We start from the raw sequence: 24615 nt of genomic DNA on the forward strand, positions 1-24615 counted from the left end.
CTTCTACTGAAAAAGAAAAGAATCATTTACATAATTATAATAATCACTTTATTTTACTTATTCAGAAAACCTTCACATCCACTCCTAAAACAGACCCCCCCCCCCCCCCCCCCCCCCCCCCCAAATATGTCCCCAGTCACACATGTCTGCCAGTCACCAACCATCTGGCAACTTCTGTTAATGGGGAAAATTCCCCAACCATTTAGTCTTATTGAAAACACATTTTTAATTCAGATTTGATAAACACATTTTCAAAAAAAGAAATAAGTAAACAGAACAAGAAAAAATCAAATTAACAATATATTTTCTTGATATTTAAAATCAAGATTCCACTCCTCCTTATCAACTCCATGTCCTTTTCCTATGTCTCCATGTCTCCAATTAGCCTTTCTGTGACTTCTTGGCCTTGGAGAAAAAGTAATGCAAATTAATAATGCAATGTGATGTAAGGAGCTCTCTGTTTGGTTAGAGAGATGATGATGAAGATGGCTGACCGGGTTTTTCTAGGTTGCTGCTTGTGTCAATAGCTCTGCCTTGACATTAACTGAAGAGAGCCCCGATCTTGAAGTGTGCACTTTGTGGAATCACCTGACCATCTGCTGAAGGTAACACGCAGATGTGGCTAAGACTAGCATCGCTGCATGTAGCCATACTCTTTAAGACTCATGTTAGCTTGGAAAAAGATTACATCCCATCAGTACTAGTGGGCTGCCATTTTTAGTAAGCTAATCTGCTCCTTTTAAATGAAGCCTGAATCAGCTAGCACAGTTAAAACAATAGCTATAACCTACAGCCTTTAATAATAATTAATTATGGAAACACTGTCTGTAAACAGTCTCAGGAGTCCACCTGTTACCACATAACCTTCTGATACCTACGATTTAAAATAATTGAAAAAGAGTGATTACAATGATACCGATCAGTCCATCATTCCCTGTATTATTGTTGTCTGAAGCTAGACTATATGTGAGACTACATGCGCAGTTTTATTTTTTACATGACAGCCATCTTTATGAATGCAGTTTGTAAAATCCCACAACACATTTATACACACATATATTCATGTATTTAAAATTGCTCTTATTATATATTAAATTGTCAAATAATTAATTGTTTTTTTAATATCTAATAAGTAAAATACATTAAACATTCATTTGTAACTGATTTGACTAATAAATAAATAAATTTATGACATAAGCAATTATTAATTCATGAATGCTTTATTTCAAATGTGTGTTACTCTATGGTAAATCAGACTGACTTGGAATTCTCAGTTTTCAGTTTACATCTGTCTCTTTACAGTTTCCTTTGAGCTTCACTGCAGTTTGGAGAATAAATGGTGATAGTTTGCAAATAAGTTGGTGTCTTCCATGCAAATTACAGGAAACTGTGGTTTCTAAAGCAAGGAGCTTTTTGGTGCAACTGATTTTCACCTAATGACAGCCAGCAACCTCCAGAAACCACTCGCCAGCCGGTTGGGATTACATATGTTTTCTAGCAACCAGAAAAATTGAACTTTCGAGTTGTGACAAACTGAAACTAAATTTGTCGCCAAATGCAGTGATCTGATTGGTCAGATCTGTTTATTCAGATTCTAGAAATTGGGGGGAATCATCTTCAGTTTAAAAAAAAAAAAAAGCAAAAACAACCCTGACCCTCAACTGCTTGGAAAAGACAGACGATGCATAAATAATAAGATAAAAGATAATGTCAGTTAAACCCCAGAAACTGAACAAAAAGCAATTAAGAATGCAATAAAATATGCAATTTGCAAAGTAACACAGAGGCGAGCAAGCCTGCGGACAGCCCAGCAAGTGGTTTCGCAGACTGGCCTACCAATCTGTGTACCAGCCTCTCCCCTCTTCCAGCACATTTTCTCATTCCCCCTTCAGCAACATCCTGGGATTACTGCACTGTATGGATACCTCCTCCCCCTTTGTCTCTCTTACCACATCCTCTTCCTGCCTCATTAGCATGCAGCTGGCTCACTGATATTCCAAAATTGTGCTGCTATGATTTGATTAATGGGATTTGACTTGCAGCGTGTATCCCTGAAATGGGTGTGGCTTTTTGGAAAACTGACAATGGATGAGGCAGAGTCCTGCCAGTTTGTCTCTGGAAGCAGTATTTCCCTCCAACACCTGAGGACGAGTGTGTTCTCCACCTCACACAGAGGCTAGTGAAAAAGTACAGCCAACTAGGGTGGCATGCCAAACTGTCTGTGGACCAATTTGTCCTCTCTTTGGCTGGCAGAGTAACCCACACACCTGTGCGGCACAGAGCTTTGTGTCAACACAGCAATCTGAGCCAAAGCACTAGTGTCCAGATCAGCCACCACCAACAGCGACAATGGTGACACAAGTCCAAACCAGCACATCACACACTGAGCTAGCAGTGGTGTGAGCAAACAATCACCACTCTGTCTTACGTGAACTTGGATTTTCATTCAAACTGACACACAAGTCCCAGAAACTTCATTTCCAAAGAACTAATGATGACCAAAATCCCCATGGGAAACAAGGTTTTCCAGCTAATTGTGACCGCAACTGGTCATGGTTTGTAGCTGCCCCTACCTCCTTCCTGAAATCTTTCAGGAAGTTTTTCCATTCCACAATCACCGAGCGCTTGTTTATAGGAATCATCTAATTGTAAGAGTTCTCTCTCTCTCTAATACTGTACAGTCTTTATCTTACATGAATCACCTTGAGGCAGTTGTTGTGAACTGATACCATATAAATACTTGATCTGATGTTTTCACAGCAGCTTAAAAGGTCAAGAAAGCCTCGGAAAAACGTTTACGGGCATATCCATAGTCTCAAATTCCCTTTGAACATGTCTTAGTTGGGAAATAAAGCCCAGACTTTGAGGTCAGTTTATTGGGGGTCAAACAACCCAAACAAAACAGTGAGAAAGGATGAACATTGATGCCTTTCTCAATCCTGATTGCAGGTCTGATTCTTTAGCAACCCCTTGTTAATTCCTTATGAGAGGGGGGGGAATATAAGGTATTCAGCATCTGAATCTACACCTATTTATTATCTGTGAGTTTTAACACAGTGTAAAAACAGAGCAAAAGTCTGTCTGCTGAAATCTCTCTTTTTTTTTTTAGTTCTCAGCTATAAAAAAAGACAGTACATGGTGCTCAGATCAACATATTGTTGCCTAGACACGCCTGAATTCATTAAGCTTCTTGGTAGCTATATTACTTAACCATAAGCTTACCATTAGATGATTCTGAAGATTGTTGGCCTCCTGTTTAATCGACAAGGTAATGAGTCACAAGAAGCCTCTGCTATGCTGTCTAAACCTGAGCTGAATGGGCACTAAGTGAGATAAGTCTTTGTGTTTCTCTGATCCAATCTTAACCTTCCAGTTGAAACAAAAAGTAAACCGCTCTACTTTAAGAATAATATCATGCAGGAACCTTTGAATGGTATTAAAACTATGACTTAATATTAGTTGAAGTGACTCTGTCCTGTGTGAATACTGGGTGCTGCTCTGTAATTGGAGTTACAGCAAAAGAACCAATCAAAAGAACCAATTTTACACATGAACAGCTGCTAATATGTGATTTGCAAGTCTATAGTCATTTAAATGCTTAAAATTGAATAAGTGAAGGAGCCTAGCTCTGGAGAAGTTCTGAGAGCAAAACTGAAGAAAGTTAAATTAGCTCTGCATCAAAACTCCACGCTCTGAAAGTATGAGAGGAGAAGCTCTTTAGGGCAGCTGCAATTATTATATTTGCAGGTAAAAACACAAATTGTTAGGATTTACTTAGAAGCAGCCTATTTTGAGTAGCAATTATTATGGATTGCACCTGTTGGAAAAATGGTGATTCAAGTACTGCAATCTACAAACACGTTCAATTCATCTCAGTTTAGTTTTATTTATATAGCCCCAAATCACAAGTTACATTGCAAGGTAAAGTCCCAACAATAATACAGAGCAAACCCCAACAAACAAGCACTTTGGCAACAGTGGGAAGGAAAAACTCCCTTTTAACAGGAAGAAATCGCGGGCAGAACCAGGCTCAGGGAGAGGCGGGGCCATCTGCTGCAACCGGTTGGGGAGAGAGAAGCAAAGCAAAGCTTTGGATAGCTAAACCTGTGCATGTGCATAATTTGGTTGTTTCACTGCTAATGTCATGCTCTAAATACAGAAATACACTAATTAACTAAAAGCAAGTAAGAAATTGGTGTCTTCAGCATGTTTTTGTGCCAAAAACATGGCAACAGCAGATCTGCAGACAGATCTGCTGCTGCAATTATTGGAGGGACAGGGGAATGTATTGTTGACAACACCAATAGAAGATGTCTTGCAACAGGAAGGGGTAAAAAGCCAGAAATGAGGGCGATCATGGCTCAAGAGTTGGGAGTTCGCCTTGTAATCGGAAGGTTGCCGGTTCGAGCCCCGGCTCAGACAGTCTCGGTCGTTGTGTCCTTGGGCAAGACACTTCACCTGCCGCCTACTGGTGTTGGCCAGAAGGGCAGATGGCGCGATATGGCAGCCTTGCTTCTGTCAGTCTGTCCCAGGGCAGCTGTGGCTACAACTGTAGCTTGCTTCCACCAGTGTATGAATGGGTGGATGACTGGGTGTGTAAAGCGCTTTGGGGTCCCTAGGCGGGACTAGCTATACAAATACAGGCCATTTACCATTTACCAATGAGGGGGGAAAAAACTCCAAAAATCCTGCAACTTCTGTTACTCAGACTCTAAGCAAATCCCATTCTTCTATCATGTCCTAGCAAATTACACACATGTACCCATATATAAGGATATTGTTCTTATCTGTTATTTCTATGGTTGTATGCACACAAGTAGTGAGCCCACTCCCACATGCTTGCATCTGTTCCTGGCATCAGGGTAATTAGACGACAGCGATCCGAAGCAGCTTCACGCATGGCACCCCTTGGTGTAAAAAGATTACCTTCCCGCGAGAACAGCAAGGGGTTTCAAAGGCAACAATTTAGTTTTTTCTACATTAAATTAGAGGCCAGCCGGTGGCTTTGGCACAGTCACGGTAGGACCGGAGGAGCAGGGAGCGGAATGGCGCCTGGCAGGGATGCCCATATGTCTCTTTCCAATTTGCTGTCACTCACTTGAAAGAGTGCAGCAAAAGAAATAGGAGAACACAGGTCTCCACCACTTTCCTAAGCACTGACCTCTCCCCACTGTCTTTGATTCCATGCTAAGTGAGAGCACTTTTGCTCAGTTTAACTTTGAGCTACAAGGACACATTGGTGCCCTGGGGAATGCAGACGACCAGGGAGCGAGTGATATCCCTGCGCTTTCTCATCCTCAAAGAGCAGCATTGACTACATTTAAAAAATGGGAGGAGAAAAGGGAAGAAGGGTGATCACAGAGAGCGGGGGCAGCTGCTGCCTTCATATCACGATTGGCCACATGGGAGCAAAATGTTTAATGATGAGGAGAATGAAAGGAAAGAGATAAGGAGGGCAGGGCTGAGGGGGGTGCAGTGTGAAGAGGACAGAGGCAGAAAGTTGCAGACAGCATGACAAATCCCTTAAACAGCAACAGGTGGCAGCTAGAGTGGGAAAGGCAGGCACAAGTACTCCAAAAGATATATGGCAAACAAGCTGGAGGGGACTGTCATTGACCTGGGAGGGGCTGTTATGGAACAGGATCCTGTTCTCCAGTTCTCTACTCTCATCTCCTCTCTGAGTCTCAATGTATCCGCTGAGCCAGTCAGTCAGGCCTCTTCAGCACCTGTCTCCTGCTGCCTTCCTGAGGCCTGTCAACCACAGTCATTTGGCTGCTGACAGACTAATGCGCCTCCAGGAGCTGTGGGCTCCACACATGTTTGGCCAGAGGGACAGACACAGATACACAAAAGGTGACACTACGGAGGTGGACAAAGACACAGAACTGGACAGGAAAACAAATGCTCAGAGTCAGAAAGAAAATCACAAAAGGAAAGTACAACAGATCCACTGATTTACTGAGCCCCCAGAGGCTCCAACAGGGACAAAGTAGTAATACCGTCCTCTCCAAGACATCTGTAAAAATCCTTGCTTCTTCTATCCATCTCCTAAAAACTGATTTTGCTGTTAACATCTACTACATCTATATCTACTAACCAACCAGTAGTAATCGTATCACATCCACTATCACTTCAACTTCACATAATAGGCACCAGCTCAGGCATGTTTTACTGAGGGAAATCCTGCAGCCCACACCAACACTTCACGTAAACCAGAGTCAGGAAAAACCGTAATAACCAACTGGCAGGACTTACCCATGTCTGTGGGATCCCCGGGAGCGCCCCGAGTAGTAGGAATATCCCGAGTAGGTGGACTCTGTATCCATGGTGATGCAGTCCTGCTGAGATAGCTGGGCTCAGGGCAACACAGAGCCTGCTCTACTCAACCGCCAGCAGAACGAAGCAGAACCTGGTGTGCTGTCTTGTCGAGCTAGAGGTGATCGATTAGATCGCTCAGGAGGATGACAGAGGTGTCAGCTATCAGCAGTCAGGCTTGAAAGCGACCCTGGGGGCGCCCGGTAAGGAAACATTAACCTGCAGAGTGGAAGGAGGGGACAGGGGGAGACAGGAAAATTTAAATTCAAAATGTTAAGTCTCTGGAAAACCTGTCCACATCTATTGGCGATAGAGACGAAAACCCAAATCAAGCATTCAAGTCACAAGCTTTTTCGCCACATCTATTTTCCTCTAGTGCATAAATGCTCAGCGTGCCGACGTTTATCTGCAGCTGCATGACAATCACTGCCTCCTAGCTCCAAACCTGCACAGTGACAACACTTCCCATAAAAGGCAGTTCCCAAGAGGTTACACTTCAACTGAGCATTCCAGATAAAAGAAACGCCGCTATCCCGAAACAGCAATTTGCTCCTATTCCCATTAGACTGGCGACTGTTGTTCTGAAGCAGCCTTAAGTCTGTGACACACAGTAAACAATTTATGCCCGGCACTGACAAGCTCCGTGATGAATACAGAAAGAGTGCCATAGAGATAAGGCTTATTTTCGAAGGAGACGTCAAAATGAGAATGAGGTGTTGCCAGTTTGGAAGTGAGTCTCAAAGAGCTGTGATAGCACAGGAAATTCACACAAACAGCAGTTTCACCTACATGTCTGTAGATATCTGTAAAATCCTGGCTTGAGAAAAACTGTCAAAAATACTGGTGGCCCCCAGTGCTACCCCTTAGCCTTTTAAGTTAACTCCTACAGGACTTGCTTAATGAGTTACCTCATTTACAAGAAAACCTGACCACCTTGAGGTCGAGGTCACTGAGAACTCTGAGATTTGGAGTCTCATATATGGATCCTGGATTCATATGCAAGACCCCCTTTGTCCTGGTATTTCCTCTGCTTCAATAGCTGGATGCTACAAACACAAATTCGGCTCCTGTTACAATTGTGTCAACCCAGGATTAGACTATTAGGAAGTGAACTCAGGCCCTTGCAGCCTTATAGTATATGCCTCACCAGCTCAACCAAGTGCCCTCAGTGTGGATTTAATAATAAATATAAAGTACAATTATAATTTATCCTGCTTGAACTAGATTGCACAGGCATACCTAATGAAGAAGTCAACAAGTGTGGCTTTAACTAGTAGGAATGCATGGGAAAGGTTGTAGGGTGGTAATGGGTTGTGTTGTGGTAATGGGGATTATCCTGATATAATATAAAAAAAAGAAAATGGTCAAACAATAGCAATGGAATTTTTTTTTTGAAACTGTGAAACTGAAACTGAAAAGTGTCTCATCTGGAAAAGGGTCCAGTAGAGAGTAACAGATGGGCTGGTTCTGCTTCTGCAGTGATGCAGGATGCAGACACTGTATTGGTCTGTAATGGTAATCGTGAATGTGAAAGCAAAGCAGTCGAAGTACATCCATCATGAGCTTTGTTTAGTGACCAAAAGAATGAGACCATGGATACATGCAGCAGACATGAGTTTCCTCCAACGGGTGCCTGGGCTATCTCTAAGGCTCTCCCTTAGAGAAAGGACGAGAAGTTCTGCTAGCCACAAGGGTCTCAGAGTAAAGCTGCTACTCCCCTACATTAAAAGGAGCCAGCTGAGAAAGTTTGGATATATGACTAGCAAGCCTCCTGGATGCCTTCTTTGTGAGGTATTCCAATCATGTCCTACAGGGAAAAGGCCCCAAGTCAGATCCAGGACCTGCTGGAGAGGTGATATTGCTTGGCCCAAGTGTCCCGAGCTGGATGAGGTGGTCAGGGAGAGGGCAGTAAGGTCTCTGCTGACACTGTAACCTGGATTAGTGGTAGAAGATGGATGGATGGATGGGTGGATGTATATACAAACATTGTTCAGGTATATTGATGCCTTTATCCAAAGCCCTCAACAAAACAGTGATTGCATCAATTATAATTCTCAGAATTTCACTGGGTAATCTTCCTCAAGAAGATCACATAGCTCTAAAAATGCTCCAGCACTTTAAAAAAGCAAAATGACAACAAAAAACAATAGATTAAAATCATATACCGGAGCAGGTAGAAGGTTTGAAGGATTCATTACGGGGAATATAAGACGCCTTTTATTGGAATGGTTAGAGTTTGTATTCACAGGTGTGGAGAGTGAGATACATTTGGCTCAGAGTCAGATTAAAAGCACAGTTCTTTTTTTTTTTTTTGCCTGTCCCGTTTGGATCTTTAGCCATCAGAATTGTTGTCTGAAGGCCAAGAAAGATGCCAAGTGGATTTACTTTATCAAGTGGATCATCATGGCCTTGCCTTATTGGTCCATTTGATTGACCTTTATTATAATTATGTATTTATTTTATTTTCGTTTTTTAAAGACGGGACAGACATGACTGGGGGATAGGACAGTGAGAAAGAATGAAAGAAAGAGAGGGAGAGAAAGAAAAATAGAGGGGAGAAGAGATGGTGAAAAAGGGGGGAAGAAAAAAGAAAGAAAAACAAAACACCTGGATCACCTGTACGGAGATAAAAAACCAGAAGGGAAAACAAACAACAAAGAGCAACATAATAAAAACAACACCATCACAATAAACTAGCTAACAATAGATAACAGTAAATACTTTTGTAATTTCACCTGTTGAGAATGAAAAAAGAAAACAAGCAGAAGAAAACGAGAGCAATAGAATAAACAACATCACGATGATATATGGGAATATAACTGTAAATACTAAATATTAAACATTATTGTGCAGCACATAAGATCGACAGCGCACAGTGTGCTTTGAGGTAGGAGCCAAAAAGGGTGTAGTTTGTGTGTGTGAGCACCCGTGTGTACAACTGTGAGCATGAACGCGCTTGTTTTTAAAAGGTTCCTTCGTGTAATGATCTGCTAGAGGGTTTGGGGAGCTACAGCCCCGTCCACCAGGGCATGAAGCAAGTATGGAGGAGATCAAAACTCCAGACATCCAGAGGCCCTCAGAACACAAGAGACCAAGGAAGACCAACAGAGGGGCAGCTGCGCCACTATCCCGGAAAGAGCTGAGGAGAGCCCCAGATGAGGGGTCACTCAGCAGCCGCCGAGCAGAAGCTAGAAGGGCTTGCAGTGACGTGCCCGTGAGCTCTGTCGGCAGCCAGCTGTGCCAGAGTGACCGAGCCCCAGGCCGAGAGGCCAAGGGCACCCCACCCCCGAAGTGGCCCGAGCAAGCCCCAGGCTCCAGGCCCCGATAAGCAGCCACCAAGGGGTGAGCCGGTGTGTACCTAGACGCCCATCCCCGGACACAAAGAACCACCAACGCACCGATGTCTGAGGGCGTCTGCCACTGGTAGGGGAAGTGGTGGGGGAGATAGGCCTCCATACCTTGGAGGACCTGGGATGTCCCCAGAGAGGTGGCATCTGATACCCGACCTGACATATGGACACAGACAAACAGGCACACACAGATACAAACATCCATTCCCACCCTCATCTCTCATATGCAATTACTCAACACTCACCCAACATGGAGACAGACATAGAGAGACACTGTACACACAATCACACTCCCCAAGCGTACTCCAAGCCCCGGGTCTAGGTACCCTTGCCCCTGGAGGGTAAACTGCACCCAGACCCAGGTGGTGCTACCCTTTTCCCTGGGGTGGGGAGAAGCAGACCGCTCCGATTCCGCAGCAGCAGGGAGGCCCCACATTCCAGACCCCCGCTCCAACAGGCCGCAGAGAACGGGGGTGTGTGAAGACTCCAAACCTCCCTCCGCCCACTCATATATGGTGTTGATGCATGTGTGTTCTAAGGTGCCTTTAAAACCCAGGAGGGTTTGAGAGGTGGGCAACGACGCCAGGGGTGAGGTTGTACACCCTGATGGTCTTTTGGATTGCGTGTAGCGTGCCCACCCCCAAGATCCTATATGTATGTGTTATGAGAGCGTGAGTAATGTGAATGTCTAAGTTGTGAGATAAAATTGAGGCACAAGAAGCCAGAAGGGGACAGAAGGGGGGGATGCCTCCCCTGCACTCTGGTGATACATCTTTACCCCAAGGCCCTGCATGTGTGGGTGATTGTGGTGGAGCAGGAAGAGGGAGGCAGCTGGAGATGGGGAGGGAAGGAAGGGAGGGGCAGGTGACCCCTCCCTGGGGCCAGCTCACCTGCTGACCCCAGTAGGCACCCCCATACTCTGCAACCTGCCAGGGAAAGGGGGCCCAGGCCCATCTGGACTGGGGCCCAGTACAGCAGCGCCGCCCGGCCCCACAGAGCCCGGGACAGCCTACCCAACCCCACCTCAGAGAAAACTGCACCCACCCCGTCATCCACTCATCTTCCAGACTATACAAGACAATAGACGCCCAGGCTGAGATCTTCCTCCACTTCTCCTATATCTCCCCCTCCTGCAGAGTGAGTTCCTGAAGAGAGGAGAGCTCCTGCAAGATGTAATAACCTCCCCCACCAGTTGAAGAGCCCCCCAGGTGGCTCGATGCACCGGCAGCACCCTGCGCCAGGACTGGGCCCCCATACACCCACCCACAACACACCAACCAGGACCCAAGCCCCCGAGGCCCAGCCAGAGCCCCAGCCCAGAGACGGAGCGCCCCCAGAACCTCACGCCCGTCCGGGCCCACCGAAGGGCAGCCAGGCTACCAGGTCAGTAACCCACGTCCGTCAGCACAGACCCTCCCCTAGCCCCGCTGCACGCAGCCACGAGGAAACCGTCACCTAAGAGCCAACAGAGCCCTTAATAGGCCATGACCGCTACCCCGGGTTGAGCCCTCCAAGGAAGATGTTCTTGGGGAACCCCCCGACGCCCTAAGCCTATCTCTACCCCCAACCAATCACAACAGCGAAGATGGGACTAAACTATGACCCCCCACCCCCACTAGGTGATGGAGCTGATCAAAGGAGCCCAGAGCAATTGATCTGATGTGGTGGCAGAGGCTGTATCAAGACTAATGTAATCTAATAGATAATAGATTTCTATATTGGTTAGAATTAAGATTAGTTTTATTTTTCCAGTTCATGAGGACTGTTTTCTTGGCTATGCATAGGGCAGTGAAAACCATATGGGCTATATTCTTTTCTGTAGTGACATTATCTAAGCTGCCCAACAAACACACTAAAGGGGAAGTTGGAATGTTACATTTCAGACACTTTGATAAGTCCTCACATATCTCGCGCCAAAACGTCTGAACTGGTGGACAGAACCAAAGAGCGTGGATATAATTGTCCGGTGAGTTGGTTTGGCAGTGTGAGCAGTTGTTGGTAGACGTAAAGCCCATCTTGAACATCCGATGACCTGTACAGTGCACTCTATGTAGTATTTTGTATCGAATTAATTGAAGACTGGGATTTCTAATTAGATGAAAGGTTTTTAAGCAAATCTGAGACCAGAAGTTTTGGTCTAAGTTAACTGATAAATCCGCTTCCCATTTTGCAATAGGAAGTGATATTGATTCATCTGTTTTAGAAAGCATTCTGTATATTTTGGAAAGTAATTTGGGGGTTTTAAGATTAAGAAATTGAACCACACTTGGTGGTGTTTGTAGTTAAACTTGACCTGGTTTAAATTTATTTTTTACTATGGATTTAATTTGTTGATATTCTAAAAATCTTTTCTTGTTGAACCCATATTGTGTAACTAGTCTGTCAAATGAAATAAATTCTGTTCCTTCTGATATATGTTCTAAATATTTGATTCCTTTACTACTCCAATCTGAAAAGTTTATCATATTATTGTTTTGTAATATGTCAGGGTTTTCCAGATAGGTGTACGTTTGCATGGGATTAATGAAGGCTCCATCAATTTTAGAAACTCCCACCATGCTGTCAGAGAAGAGCTGATGTTGACGCTTTTGAAGCATTCATGTCGTTGGATGTTTGAGCTGATAAATGGTAGATCTGAAATCGCTAGATTATTGCAAAGTGCTTGTTCTACATCTAGCCAAGGTTCATCTAAGAAGGTATGTTTTAGCCATCCTGAGATAAACTGAAGCCTGTTGGCTAAGAAGTAGTGCTGAAAGTTAGGTAGTTCTAATCCTCCTTTATCCTTGGTATTTTGTAGTAGGGCTGCTCAATTATGGCAAAAATGATAATCACGATTATTTTCACTGAAATTGAGATCTCGATTATTTGACGATATTTATTTAACCCTTTAAGACCTACCATAGAACCAAGTCTGCCAGAGCTTATATTATGTTTTTACATGTTGTAGTGCCATTTGTGGGAGCATTTCAAGTTGCTATACATCAATACAACTGTTATAGCCCATATTTTCATAATATGTATGTATTAAGTCCATAGTAACTACATTAATTGCAAAAAAGTGCAATAAACTACAAAAGAATTGAAAATCGTTTTTGTTTTTTTTTACATATATTTCTATTTGGAGAAATTTAAGAGGTTTATCCCTCAAAACTTTAAATACAAAAAATAGTTTACAACAACAGGAAATTTAGTTTGAGTGTCTTCATAGTTTTATTTTGGATATACAGCAATTTTTATATACTGCAGGAAAAACGAAAAACAATCCTATGATGCAAATTTGCAAAGAAAGCAGCATGTGCATCAAAATAAAATATTTCCAGCAGTGCAATTCGAGTTCTAAGCATCCCAGCAACTATTCAGAAAAGTCAAACATGACTTATAAAAACACCAGTACAGGCTTTTAAGGCCTACAAGTAAAAAACTACATTTTCTGCGAAAATGACGTCACTTCCGGTTTCGGGCAGGAAATGGCGGACATGCGATAGTTAGCGGTGACGTCTGTTTCAATGTGGGAAGTGTTATGAACAGCTGATCGGATCGGCAAAGCATGTTTCTGGAGTATTATGTTTTTGTTCCTGCAAACGCTTTTTATGCAATTTTTGCAAAGCTATATGTGGAAGGAAACCGTGACTTAGGACAAGCTGATGGCATAAGATTTAAGTTTCATATGCAAAAAAATTATTGCGCTAGCTTACATGGTTCAGGTTCTACAGGGATTTAAAAATAGTTACACAAAACGGAGCGTGCTGCTCTGACCGGCTTTAAAGGGTTAACAATAACAATGTATTGAATAATGACTTTAAAAAATAATATAAAACAGTGTGCAAATACTGATAACAGTGCAAATGTTTGCAATATAAGAAATAAATTAAAAATGTAAACATCTATGTTTAGTGAACTTTGCAGTGTTGCTCTGTGGTGCAGCTACGACACCGTAGCAAAGTTTACACACTGTGTCTACTTGATCCACGTCTGACTCCGCGAATCCATAATGTTTCCACACTACTGAAGTTTTTTTTTTTTTTTACCTCTTTTCAACCAACAGCAGTCACTCTCCTCTCCAAATAACTTCTGCTTAGCTTTCCAAGCATCCCTCGGGTCCTCTTAATTGTTGTGACGCGTGTTCAAAATGCAGAGAGGTGCGCTCGATTTGCCACACGGAGCAGCGCGAGAGTAAAGCATGAGGGAGGGGCTAATAATCGGCTCAGTCATTTTTAATGATCGTTGAAAGCCCAGATCGTAATCGTGATTAAAATTCGATTAATTGAGCAGCCCTATTTTGTAGTGTTTTTAAGCTTATACGTGGGGGTTTATCTTTCCAAAGGAATTTGGACATGTATGAAGCTAGAGATCTGAACCAATCTTGTGGCGGTTTAGTTGGGATCTTTGAGAATAAATAATTTATTTTTGGTAAGACCATCATTTTTATAGCGGCAACCGCTATAAAAATTGATATGGGTAGACATTTCCACCTAGCCAGATCGGCTTCTACCTTCTTTAAAAGTGGGATATGGTTTAATTTAGTTAGATCTGCAAGCTTGGGAGAAACATTAATACCCAAATATTTTTCCAATTGCAGTGGTGTAGAAGAAAAATTATGGAAGGAGCAATTAATCGGAAGGACTGTAGATTTTGACCAGTTAATTGAGTAATCTGATATTCTTGCAAAAGAGTTTATCAATTCAATCACCCCAGAGATATTGGTTTGTGAGTTTTGGAGAAAAGTAACACATCATCCGCATAAAGGCTGATTTTATGTTTCACGTTCTTGCATTTTATGCCCGTAATTACTGAATTCTGTCTAATTGCTGCTGCTAGTGGTTCAATAAAAATTGCAAACAGTGAAGGGGAGAGTGGGCATCCCTGCCTGGTGCCCCTCAGGAGACAGAAGCTGGAGGATGTTTGGTCATTTGTTTTGACACAAGCTGTTGGGGAATTGTATAATATTTTTAACCAGTTAATGAAAGAGGATCCAAAACCAAATTTGTGTAAAGTTGCAAATAGAAATTTCCAGTTAACTCTGTCAAATGCTTTTTCTGCATCTAAAGAAAATATTGTAGTTTCAAGGTTTTTACTGTATGAGTAGTCTATCAAATTAAGTGATCTACGTGTATTTGTTGATGAGTGCCTACCTTTTATGAAACCAGTTTGGTCAGGATGAATTAAGAGGGGGGTTATTTTCTCCAGTCTCTTTGAGAGAGCTTTGCAGATTATTTTAAGGCCTACATTTATAGGGGATATTGGACGATAGCTTGAGAGATATACAGGGTCTTTGTCTGGTTTTAGCAGGAGATTAATGTTTGCAGAATTCATATTTGATGGAAGTCACAGTTCTGTAGTAAGATGTGAGTCACAGCTTGAGGCGTGCTTGTAAATACATTCACATAATAAAGCAGCAGGACACACACACACACACACACACACACACACACACACACACACACACTACTCCGAGGGAGATGAAATACACAGGTAGATCAGACTAAATCTAATTTCTGCCTGACTCTGCACACTGAGCCTGTCTGCCTACACCTGACATTAAACAGCTATAAACTCTGTGGAGTGGAGAACAAATATATAGCTTATAGGGCTGGGCCATATTATACCGTTCACGGTAATACCGGTATAATGTTAGGCAACGATAGGAAAATGAAATATCGCGATAGAATGGGAGTAAAACGCGCATGCGCAGTGCCTTTGTTTTCATACGCACATGGCCGATTGTTGAGTGAAACAGATGAACCAGAATTGGTTTGTAAAAATGGTGCAACTTCCGTGATGTGGAACTGGTTTGGTGTTTGTCCGTCAGATACACAACAAAGCACATTTTTTTGCAGAACATGCAAGCGGCCGTTCTAAGATGCTCTTAAATCTGGGAGTAATCTGGGTCCTAAACTCCGTATGCTTCAGGTCAAACAACACTGCAGCATCACTTAGAGTTAAAAACTGTCTAAATTCTTTCATCTTTAATAAAACGATCAGCATTGCTGCTTTACCAGGTGTAACTATAAAGTTTAACTTCCAGGCATCCATGAAAACAAAAGTTATTACATTTAACGGAGTTAGAAGTTAGCAGGAAGCTAGCGGAAGTTAGCTCGCTAGTTTCGCTAGTTACCTAAGCATGATATTGCATGTTCTGACTGAGAGATTTCTGAAAAAAATCAAACGTACAGCTCTGCTATCACTTCCAACATAAATGAAGACAGGAAACTAAACAGCAGTGACGTTTGTAGGGTTACTGAAGTTGGGCTAGCTGGTATATAATGATGTGCTACGTGATCGCTAGCGACACAGCTATGTTAGCATAACATAAACAGTGAAGCTGGAGGACGAACACTAACACTTTTCCACTTATAAAAGTTAACGTGAAGGTTCTTCATGGTTAGAGACAAATGCAATCGCATGGCAGGATGCTGTAAACGGACCAAACTTCAGTCAGGAGAACAACTGAGATAATCCATCCACAATACGAGGTTAGTCATTAATATACTGCAACAACATGGGAATAGAGCAGCTGCCAGAGAATTCAACATTAATGAATCAATGGTACAGAAGTGGAGGAAGCAAGAAGAATGAGTTTAATAAAGTTTGATTTATCTGACTGCTTTGTTTCGCTTAATGTGCCTTATAATCCTGTGCACCTTATGGTCCGAAAAATACGTACTGCACACTGCAGTTTAATGTTGCAAAGCACCTCTTTTTAACTTCAGTGGATATTATACATGGTTATGCTCAGGATGTGTCAGCCCATTTCTACTGGAAATGCCTTTTGGTTAAACTTTCAGCAAGGAATTTGCATTTGCACTGTTACATTTTTATAAAGCTTTAATGTACATAAAAACCAGCTTCTTGTTTAAGTGAAAATAAATGGAAGGTTGTCTTTTTGCGCTAGTAATGTTGTGGAGTTGTATTTTGTCTCGCATCAATTATATCGTCGGTTATATCGTTATCGCAAATTTTCAAATATATATCGTGATAAATATTTTTGGCCATATCGCCCTGGGCCCTGTGCTTCGTACGTCGCTTACTACATCCAAGATCAAATGAAACATCCAAGACCAAATCATCGCGCTAACTCTGAGCTCGCTATTCCGGTTCCCCGAACACACCTGTTGTTGACGATTAGTATAGCTGGATGAAGTAATGTGAGATCACTGGGTGGCCCAACAGGGGCTACGCATCGATAGTAGAAACATTGATCGGCAACCCTTTGATTGGTCGGCGAAAATGTCGAAGGAGCGCGCTCGGTATTTTTCGGCAGCAGAGCAAGAACTCTTGAGTGAGGGATTTCAGGAGTTTCAGAGTTTAATTAAAACGCAAGGGAACACTGCAAAGGCTGCAAAAGCAAGGAGAGAGGGCTGGCAGAAAGTTGCTGACAAATCAAACTCGTAAGTAATTCAATAATAACAATAATAATGGAGTGGATTTATATAGCGCTTTTCAAGGCACCCAAAGCGCTTTACAATGCCACTATTCATTCACTCTCACATTCACACACTGGTGGAGGCAGCTACGGTTGTAGCCACAGCTGCCCTGGGGCAGACTGACAGAAGCCAGGCTGCCATATTGCGCCATCGGCCCCTCTGGCCAACACCAGTAGGCGGTAGGGTAGATTTATCATATCACACCATATTATCCAATATTATATTACATTATATTATATTATAATATGTTATATTATATCCCCTTTCACATTAGAGCCACAACAGGACCCACTAGAACATGGGAACAAGTAAAAGTGAAATATAAGAATATTCTACAGAATGGTAATATTTATCACTTATACTGCTTTTCGTCTCTTGGAAAGAGACCCTGAAATAATCTGTTTGTTTGTTTATAACAGCAACCAAGGAAAGGGCAGAGCAAAAAAAGACAGGTGGTGGTCCTGCACCCCCTCGTCAACAAGTTGGTTAAGTGAATAATACCCTCACGGGAAAATCGATATCTCTCTATCAGAATCAGAATCAGAATCAGAATACTTTATTGATCCCTGGGGGAAATTATTTTTTGTTACAGTGCTCCATTTTAAACCAACATTAAGACAAGACAGACAATACGCTAACTAAGAATAGTACAATATATACATATATATACATACATACATACATACATAAGTCACTTATAAATAAATTTTTGGAAAAGAAACATGTGTAGTTGTAGCAGCAAACAGTGTGTTAAGTGGATGCGTTGTACAGGGAGATGGCCACAGGCAGGAATGATTTCCTGTGTCGTTCAGTGGTGCTTTTCGGTAATCTCAGTCTCTCACTGAACGAGCTCCTGTGACTGACCAACATGTCATGGAGTGGGTGGGAGGTGTTATCCAACATTGTCTTTATCTTGGACAGCATCCGCCTCTCCGACACCACCTTGAGGGAGTCCAGCTCCATCCCCACAACATTGCTGGCCTTACGGATCAGTTTATTAAGTCTGTTGGCATCTGCGACCCTCAGCCTGCTCCCCCAGCATGCAACAGCATAGAGGATCGCACTGGCCACCACAGACTCATAGAAAATCCTCAGCATTTTCTGGCAGATGTTGAAGGACCTCAGTCGCCTCAAAAAATAGAGACGACTCTGGCCCTTCCTGTAAAGTGCTGTGGTGTTTTTAGCCCAGTCCAGTTTATTGTCAATGTGTACTCCAAGGTATTTATAGTCCTCCACAATGTCAACACTGACCCCCTGGATTGAAACAGGGGTCAAGTGTTTCCTGGTCTTCCTGAAGTCCACGATCAGTTCCTTGGTCTTTGCCACGTTGAGCTGCAGATGATTCTGCTCACACCACGTGACAAAGGAGTCGACCACAGCCCGGTACTCTGTCTCATCATCCCTGCTGATGCATCCAACCACCGCAGAGTCATCAGAAAACTTCTGAAGATGGCAGGTCTCTGTGCAGTGGCTGAAGTCTGTGGTGTAGAGGGTGAAGAGGAAGGGGGAGAGGACAGTCCCCTGTGGTGCCCCTGTGTTGCTAATCACCTTGTCAGACACACACTGTGGGAGACGTACATATTGTGGTCTTCCTGTCAGGTAATCAACAATCCAGGACACCAGAGAAGCATCCACCTGCATCGCTGCTAACTTATCACCCAGGAGGGTCGGCCTGATGGTGTTGAAAGCACTGGAAAAGTCAAAAAAACATGACCCTCACAGTGCTCGCCGGCTGGTCCAGATGGGTGTAGACACGATTGAGCAGGTAGATGATGGCGTCCTCTGTTCCGAGACGAGGCTGATAAGCGAACTGAAGGGGATCCAGATGTGGTCTTACTATGGGTCGCAGCTGGTCCAGGATGAGCCTTTCCAGGGTCTTCATGATGTGGGAGGTCAGTGCCACGGGCCTGTAATCCTGGGGGCCACTGGGACGAGGCGTCTTTGGTACAGGGACGAGGCATGATGTCTTCCACATCACCGGGACCCTCTGCAGACTCAGACTCAGCATAAACAGTTTATGAAAGACTCCACACAGCTGGGGGGCACAGGCCTTGAGGACAAGGGGACTCACTCCGTCTGGTCCAGCAGACTTGCCTGAGTGAAGTCTCCTCATTTGCATCTCAACCTGGTATTGAGTGAAGGTGATGGGTGGGGGAGGGGTGTCAGGAATCTCACAGGAGGCAACATGTGAAGAGAGAGGCTGGCACAGTGAGCACACTGTCGCGCTGAGCTAAAGGATCCTGTCTGTCCCGCAATATACGCTGAATTCTGAGGACTCTCCTTATCAATCTTGCACCTTCCGCAATGGGTTGCTCGCGTAAATGGACAGGATATGACTGCGACAGACTTCCCAAATCCACCTTCGCTTTTATAGCCGTGGTCTCTCATCTTGATTACACGAAGTAATTTACAATTACTACTCTGAAATATGAATTACATCTGTAATAATCACATACATGTAATAGAATGTTAATAGTACATTTCCCTTTTTTAGGGAATGACCTGTATGTATCTGTGTGACATCAATAAAAGGATCAAGTGCTGCATTATCTTTAGTTACATTGATGTTATTTATTTATGGTGAAACAGTGGTGGAATATCGCTGTTGCTTTTGTATAAATGAAGCGGACATACCTGCGTGGCCGTGATCTAATCCTGTTTACATAAAGTAAACCTGCTCCCCAGCAGGTTTACGCTTACGGCTCTGTTGCTATGACAGCAAGTCCCGGATGGGCTTCGGGGAACCGAACGATCCAGGATCACGCGAAATCGTCAACAATCTAATCCAGCTAACTCACTTAGCGCGGTACGAAGAACAGGCCCCAGCTCTAATATCTGGCATAAAGCTAACACAGCATTTCATAAAAACAACATCAGACCAACATTCAAACATGGTGGTGGAAGTGTGATGGTCTGGGGCTCCTTTGCTGCTTTAGCACCTGAACGACGTATTCAGTTACTCTGCACGTTTGGACAACTTTTGTTGTCTCATATTAAAATTAGGTGACAAATATGCTAAAAACTAAGAAATGAAGATGGGGGTAAATACCGTTTTCCACCACTCTATCCTAGGTTCAGTCCAAGAATAACAACGTGACGCTGAAAATAAACACAATAGCTAGATTTTCATCTAAATTTCAGTTTACAAAGAGCACTCTTTGTCTGCTGTCTAAAGGATAAACAAAGAAAATGATCTTTGAGCTATGTTACAATGCCAAAGTCCTTTTAGTTAAATTACATACATGTGTTCACTGAAGCCGGTAATAATCAGATCTTGCCATGCTGCCAGCTTTTATTGGATGTGATGGGAAAGGGGCAGCTACGCAGCACTGTGTAGCTGGTGGCTGACAGCAGATGTCTCGTGGCCACAGAGGAACTCTGCTCTCAGATGAAAGTATGTTCTTGGGCTGTTTACGCAAGGTTGTTTGTTTCCATTCCCACTAATGTCTGCTGGGTGTTTATATTCTATGTATGTGCTCAGGTTGTTGTACCTGTTAGGTTATATTAGACTGGAGTGTATACAATCTTTCTACCATTTATTTTTCAGAGTTTAGTTGATGGGTTTGAGTCACTTAATTGAACGATATGTTTTCACAAAGCGCACAAAAGGGCCTTGTGAGAGTCTATACCCTTCATGCTTGATTGCAGTGATATAATATAGCCCCTACTCTTTTCCCACTGCTTGCTGCGGGTGTTTTCGAGGGCAAACAGACAAGCCGGCAGCTCAGCAGGGGTCTTGGATTACTGTGAAGAATCTGTCGGGTTGCCTCCCTCTTTAAGAGAAGGGATTCAGCTTTTTTTGCATGCACTGAAGCAGGAAATAATCGATCAGCTTTTAACCCGGCTGATCCTTCCCGTGCCTGCACTCAGACTGAACCTGGACCACGCTCTCATTTAACCCAATTAATCCCTCTTGAAGCTGCGTGCCCTCACTGTTAAGAGGATTAAACCAGGTATTGGAAATGCACCTGCGACATGTCCAGCTCACTTAGCGCACATCATTCAGTAGATGTAGTCTGCAGGAGAGCACTAGGTTGGACCACTTAACCAAGGTTGGCAAGCTGTTGGCTGAGCCACCAGAATAAAGTTTTTTTGGTTTTATAGTTGCTTTTGATTTGGAGAAAACCTTTTTTTAATACTTTTAGGTAGAAATTAAGAGTAGTTAGAGTAATTTTGAAAAAAATTCCTAGTATTTACACCTCTGAGTGTTAGCCGCTAGTAGCCTCGGGTAATGCCTGTTTTCCTACAGAAAATGTTCCTGTGATCATAAACTGTATATAAAAGACAAATATAGCCACTGTGACTTCATCCATTGCTTTCTGAAGTCTCAACATTAACATTTTGGTTGCTGCCATGCTGGTTAAAGCCAGAGGTTGACCATATGGCCTGATTTAGACTTCTCTGAGGAATCTTTGTTGAGCCTATGATGTAACCAGCAAGTGGCTGATGTCATTGCAGGCATTTATGCGTGTGCTGGTGCATTGTGTTAATTACCATGAGGTTGTGTCCTGGTGTTTTATATGCGGTGCTAGCCATGATAAAGACCAATATAATGCTGGGACTAATTTTCTTTCTGGGTTCCCACTCCTTGTTGTGGTAAGTTTTCCTCAGGGGCAAACATATTTATCCCTCAAGTTTTTCCACATCTTTGTATATTCAGTTATATCCATTCCGATAGTTTCAGCAATCTCCCTCCAGGAACCTGCAGACATTATTGAGTCCTTACATTGATGCTATGATTTTTATTCCTGTATTGTAATAGTTGCAGACTACGTCAACCCAACGTGTAGTTACATTTCTACATTCCTTCAAGGCACTGTTGCAGATCTTTTCCTGTTAGAAGGGAGTTCTTTTACTACACTGTTGCCAAGTGTTTGCAAATAGGGGATTTTTGGCTCATTGGAGTTCTCGCTCTTATAAGGTTGATCTTATAATATACAGGCCCCCTTGAGATGACTGTTGTATAGATTTAACATAGATTTTGACAACTACACGTAATAAAACAGATGTTTTGGCTATTTAGTTTGGTTTTTGGGTCTCTATAGTAGCCATAATGTGGAAACTGCATTTTGCTGTTTTTCCTAACACAAGTCCTGAATCGCTTTGGGTTTTTTGTACAGATTAGGCAAATGGGATGTAACATTTTGAGCTTTAAAAGTGCTTTTAGTCAAACTGTATTGAGTTTGGGCTACACCAAGCTAGCTGTTTCCACCTGATACTGTCTTTATAGTAAGCTACTCAGCTGGTGACTCCAGCATTAGCTTCTATAGGCATGACGAGTATCTCGTCTTAGACTCAGCAAGAAAGAGGGTGGGTTTATTTAAAATGTTAAACTGCTCCTTTCAAAAGTTGTGTTGACTTGTCATTTTAAAACTTTACCCAAGATCGATACTTTGATGTACTACTTGTTACTCAAATCCCTGCTTGTTGAGAAGAGCTCTGGGATTTTTCTTTTTACCTGTTAAGTCTGGCCAGTAAATATACTGGAAAGAACTGGTATTGATCTGTTGGAGGCAGAAATTACATCAAAAATTGGGGCTTATGGAAACCCTACTTCTTCTATGTGAGTCCATGACAGAATACTGCATGCATGGGTAATGCAGCAGGCTGGCAAGACTGCAGAGAGCCAGTTGAGGGAGGATTTGTCATCATGTGAGGATGATTCAGACATTTAAAAATGATTTACAGGATTAGCATATCCAGATATGCAGTTTTGCAGTCCTCAAAGTATTTTTAGGGATCAATGACAGTCAGACAAGGATGCATTCACACAGTCACAGATGTGCCGACACCATTCTCCTTCGAAATGGGTCACACTAGATGTTTAGAGTGTATTTTTGGAACCAGAAATGTGTGTGTGTGTGTGTGTGTGTGTGGTCCCCATTAAGTGTTAGATAGGGAGTGTAGTTTGTGCACTAAACCTGGCTAAGTGACTCCTCTGCCTGGAATTTTGAATGTGGAATAACAGGGAGACAGTTTGTTCAGTTTCTCATCACCTTCAAGCCGACTGGAGCCATAAATCAGCCATAAATCTTTGTGTTTGCGCTCCAAGCCACTGCTCAGAGTTTCAGTGCAGGTTTCGATCTAGAAACTTTTGGAGCTTCAGACTAGGGCTTGTCAACGTGGAAACAGTCTTATCACAAAAATTCTCATATCAGTTGATAATCGATCCATCAATATATGCTATGGTTTGCATAATTCCCCTATATATATATATATATATATATATATATATATTTATATATATTAGGGGTGCAACGATACACAAAATTCACGGTTCGGTTTCACGGATACTTTGGTTTCACGGTGCGGTATTTTTTCGATACAAAAAAAATTGTTCATGCCTTTTTAATTTGTCATTTATTAAAATTATAAATATATATTTTAACTCAAAAGTACAGTTTTTAAATTTAATGTTGCTGAAACAACAAAGGGATAAAATAATAAATCTATCTGATCGAGAAATCACTCATCTTTGGAAAAGAGAGTTTATTACAGAGAAATGTCTCTTTCCAAAATAAAAGCTATACTATACGCTTCTTCTGGGCTATATTCTCAGCAGCATATTAAACATATCAGGTCCCCATAAGGAGAATCATGTGCTAACGGCTGTCTAAATGACTCGGGTAAAGTTTGTAGCATGTGTGCTTGTTGTTTTTGTCTGCTTCCAGTAGGATGCTGTCGGAGTAAATGTGCAGTCATATTCATTGTGTTCCCACTAGTGCTGTCAGCGTTAATCTCATTGAAATGACGTTAACGCCGCAACACGGCAATTCTTCGTTCACGAGCTACCGCAGATCGCCCTGTGCCTGGGGCTGGACGACCAACACGTTAACGAGCTAACTGCGCTAACACCTAGTTCCCACCAATGTAACTGAGTATTGCGTGACACATCCAACATACTGTTTTACTTTAGTCCATGATGCGCTTACCTTCAGGGTCATACGTAACATGAAAACCAAAATAGTTCCAAGGCTGCACTGTCGAGCGCAGATCCACTGAGCGCTCAACACAGACAGCATCGTCAGAAGGAAAGTTGATAAAATAAATGAAAAATTTAGTATTGTTCGATACATATGCATACTATATATATATATATATATATATATATATATATATATATATATATATATATATATAGATATATTAGGGGTGTAACGATATTCGTATCGATATTGAACCGTTCGATACAGTGCTTTCGGTTCGGTACGCATATGTATCGAACAATACAACATTTGTAATTTATTTTATCAACTTTCCTTCTGACGATGCTGTCTGTGTGGAGCACTCAGTGAATCTGCGTTTGACTACTCCGCTGAGGCTGCACTGTCGAGCGCAGATCCACTGAGCGCTCAACACAGACAGCATAGTCAGAAGGAAGAGCACAGGGCAAGCTAGCGAGACAGAAGTTAAGCTCTCCTTGCAACATGGACCTCCCCCACTCTCATTCAGATCTGGCGTTTGGAATTATTTTGGTTTTCATGTGACGTATGACCCTGAAGGTAAGCGAGTCATGGACTAAAGTA

At 42.6% G+C, this 24615-nt stretch overlaps 1 protein-coding gene across 3 annotated transcripts in view; it reads right to left on the reverse strand.

The window, feature by feature from the left end:
* Positions 1-24615, reverse strand: part of LOC101486397 (vang-like protein 1) — a 71147-nt gene that overhangs the window by 35627 nt on the left and 10905 nt on the right. For all 3 annotated transcript variants that reach the window (XM_004573262.5, XM_076880025.1, XM_004573263.5), the window contains exon 2: positions 6256-6534. In XM_004573262.5, the coding sequence (XP_004573319.3) occupies positions 6256-6326 (71 nt within the window). In that variant the 5' untranslated portion in view covers positions 6327-6534. The remainder of the gene's footprint in view (positions 1-6255; positions 6535-24615) is intronic.

The sequence above is a fragment of the Maylandia zebra genome, linkage group LG23 (assembly GCF_041146795.1).
Source record: "Maylandia zebra isolate NMK-2024a linkage group LG23, Mzebra_GT3a, whole genome shotgun sequence".
NCBI lineage: Eukaryota > Metazoa > Chordata > Actinopteri > Cichliformes > Cichlidae > Maylandia > Maylandia zebra.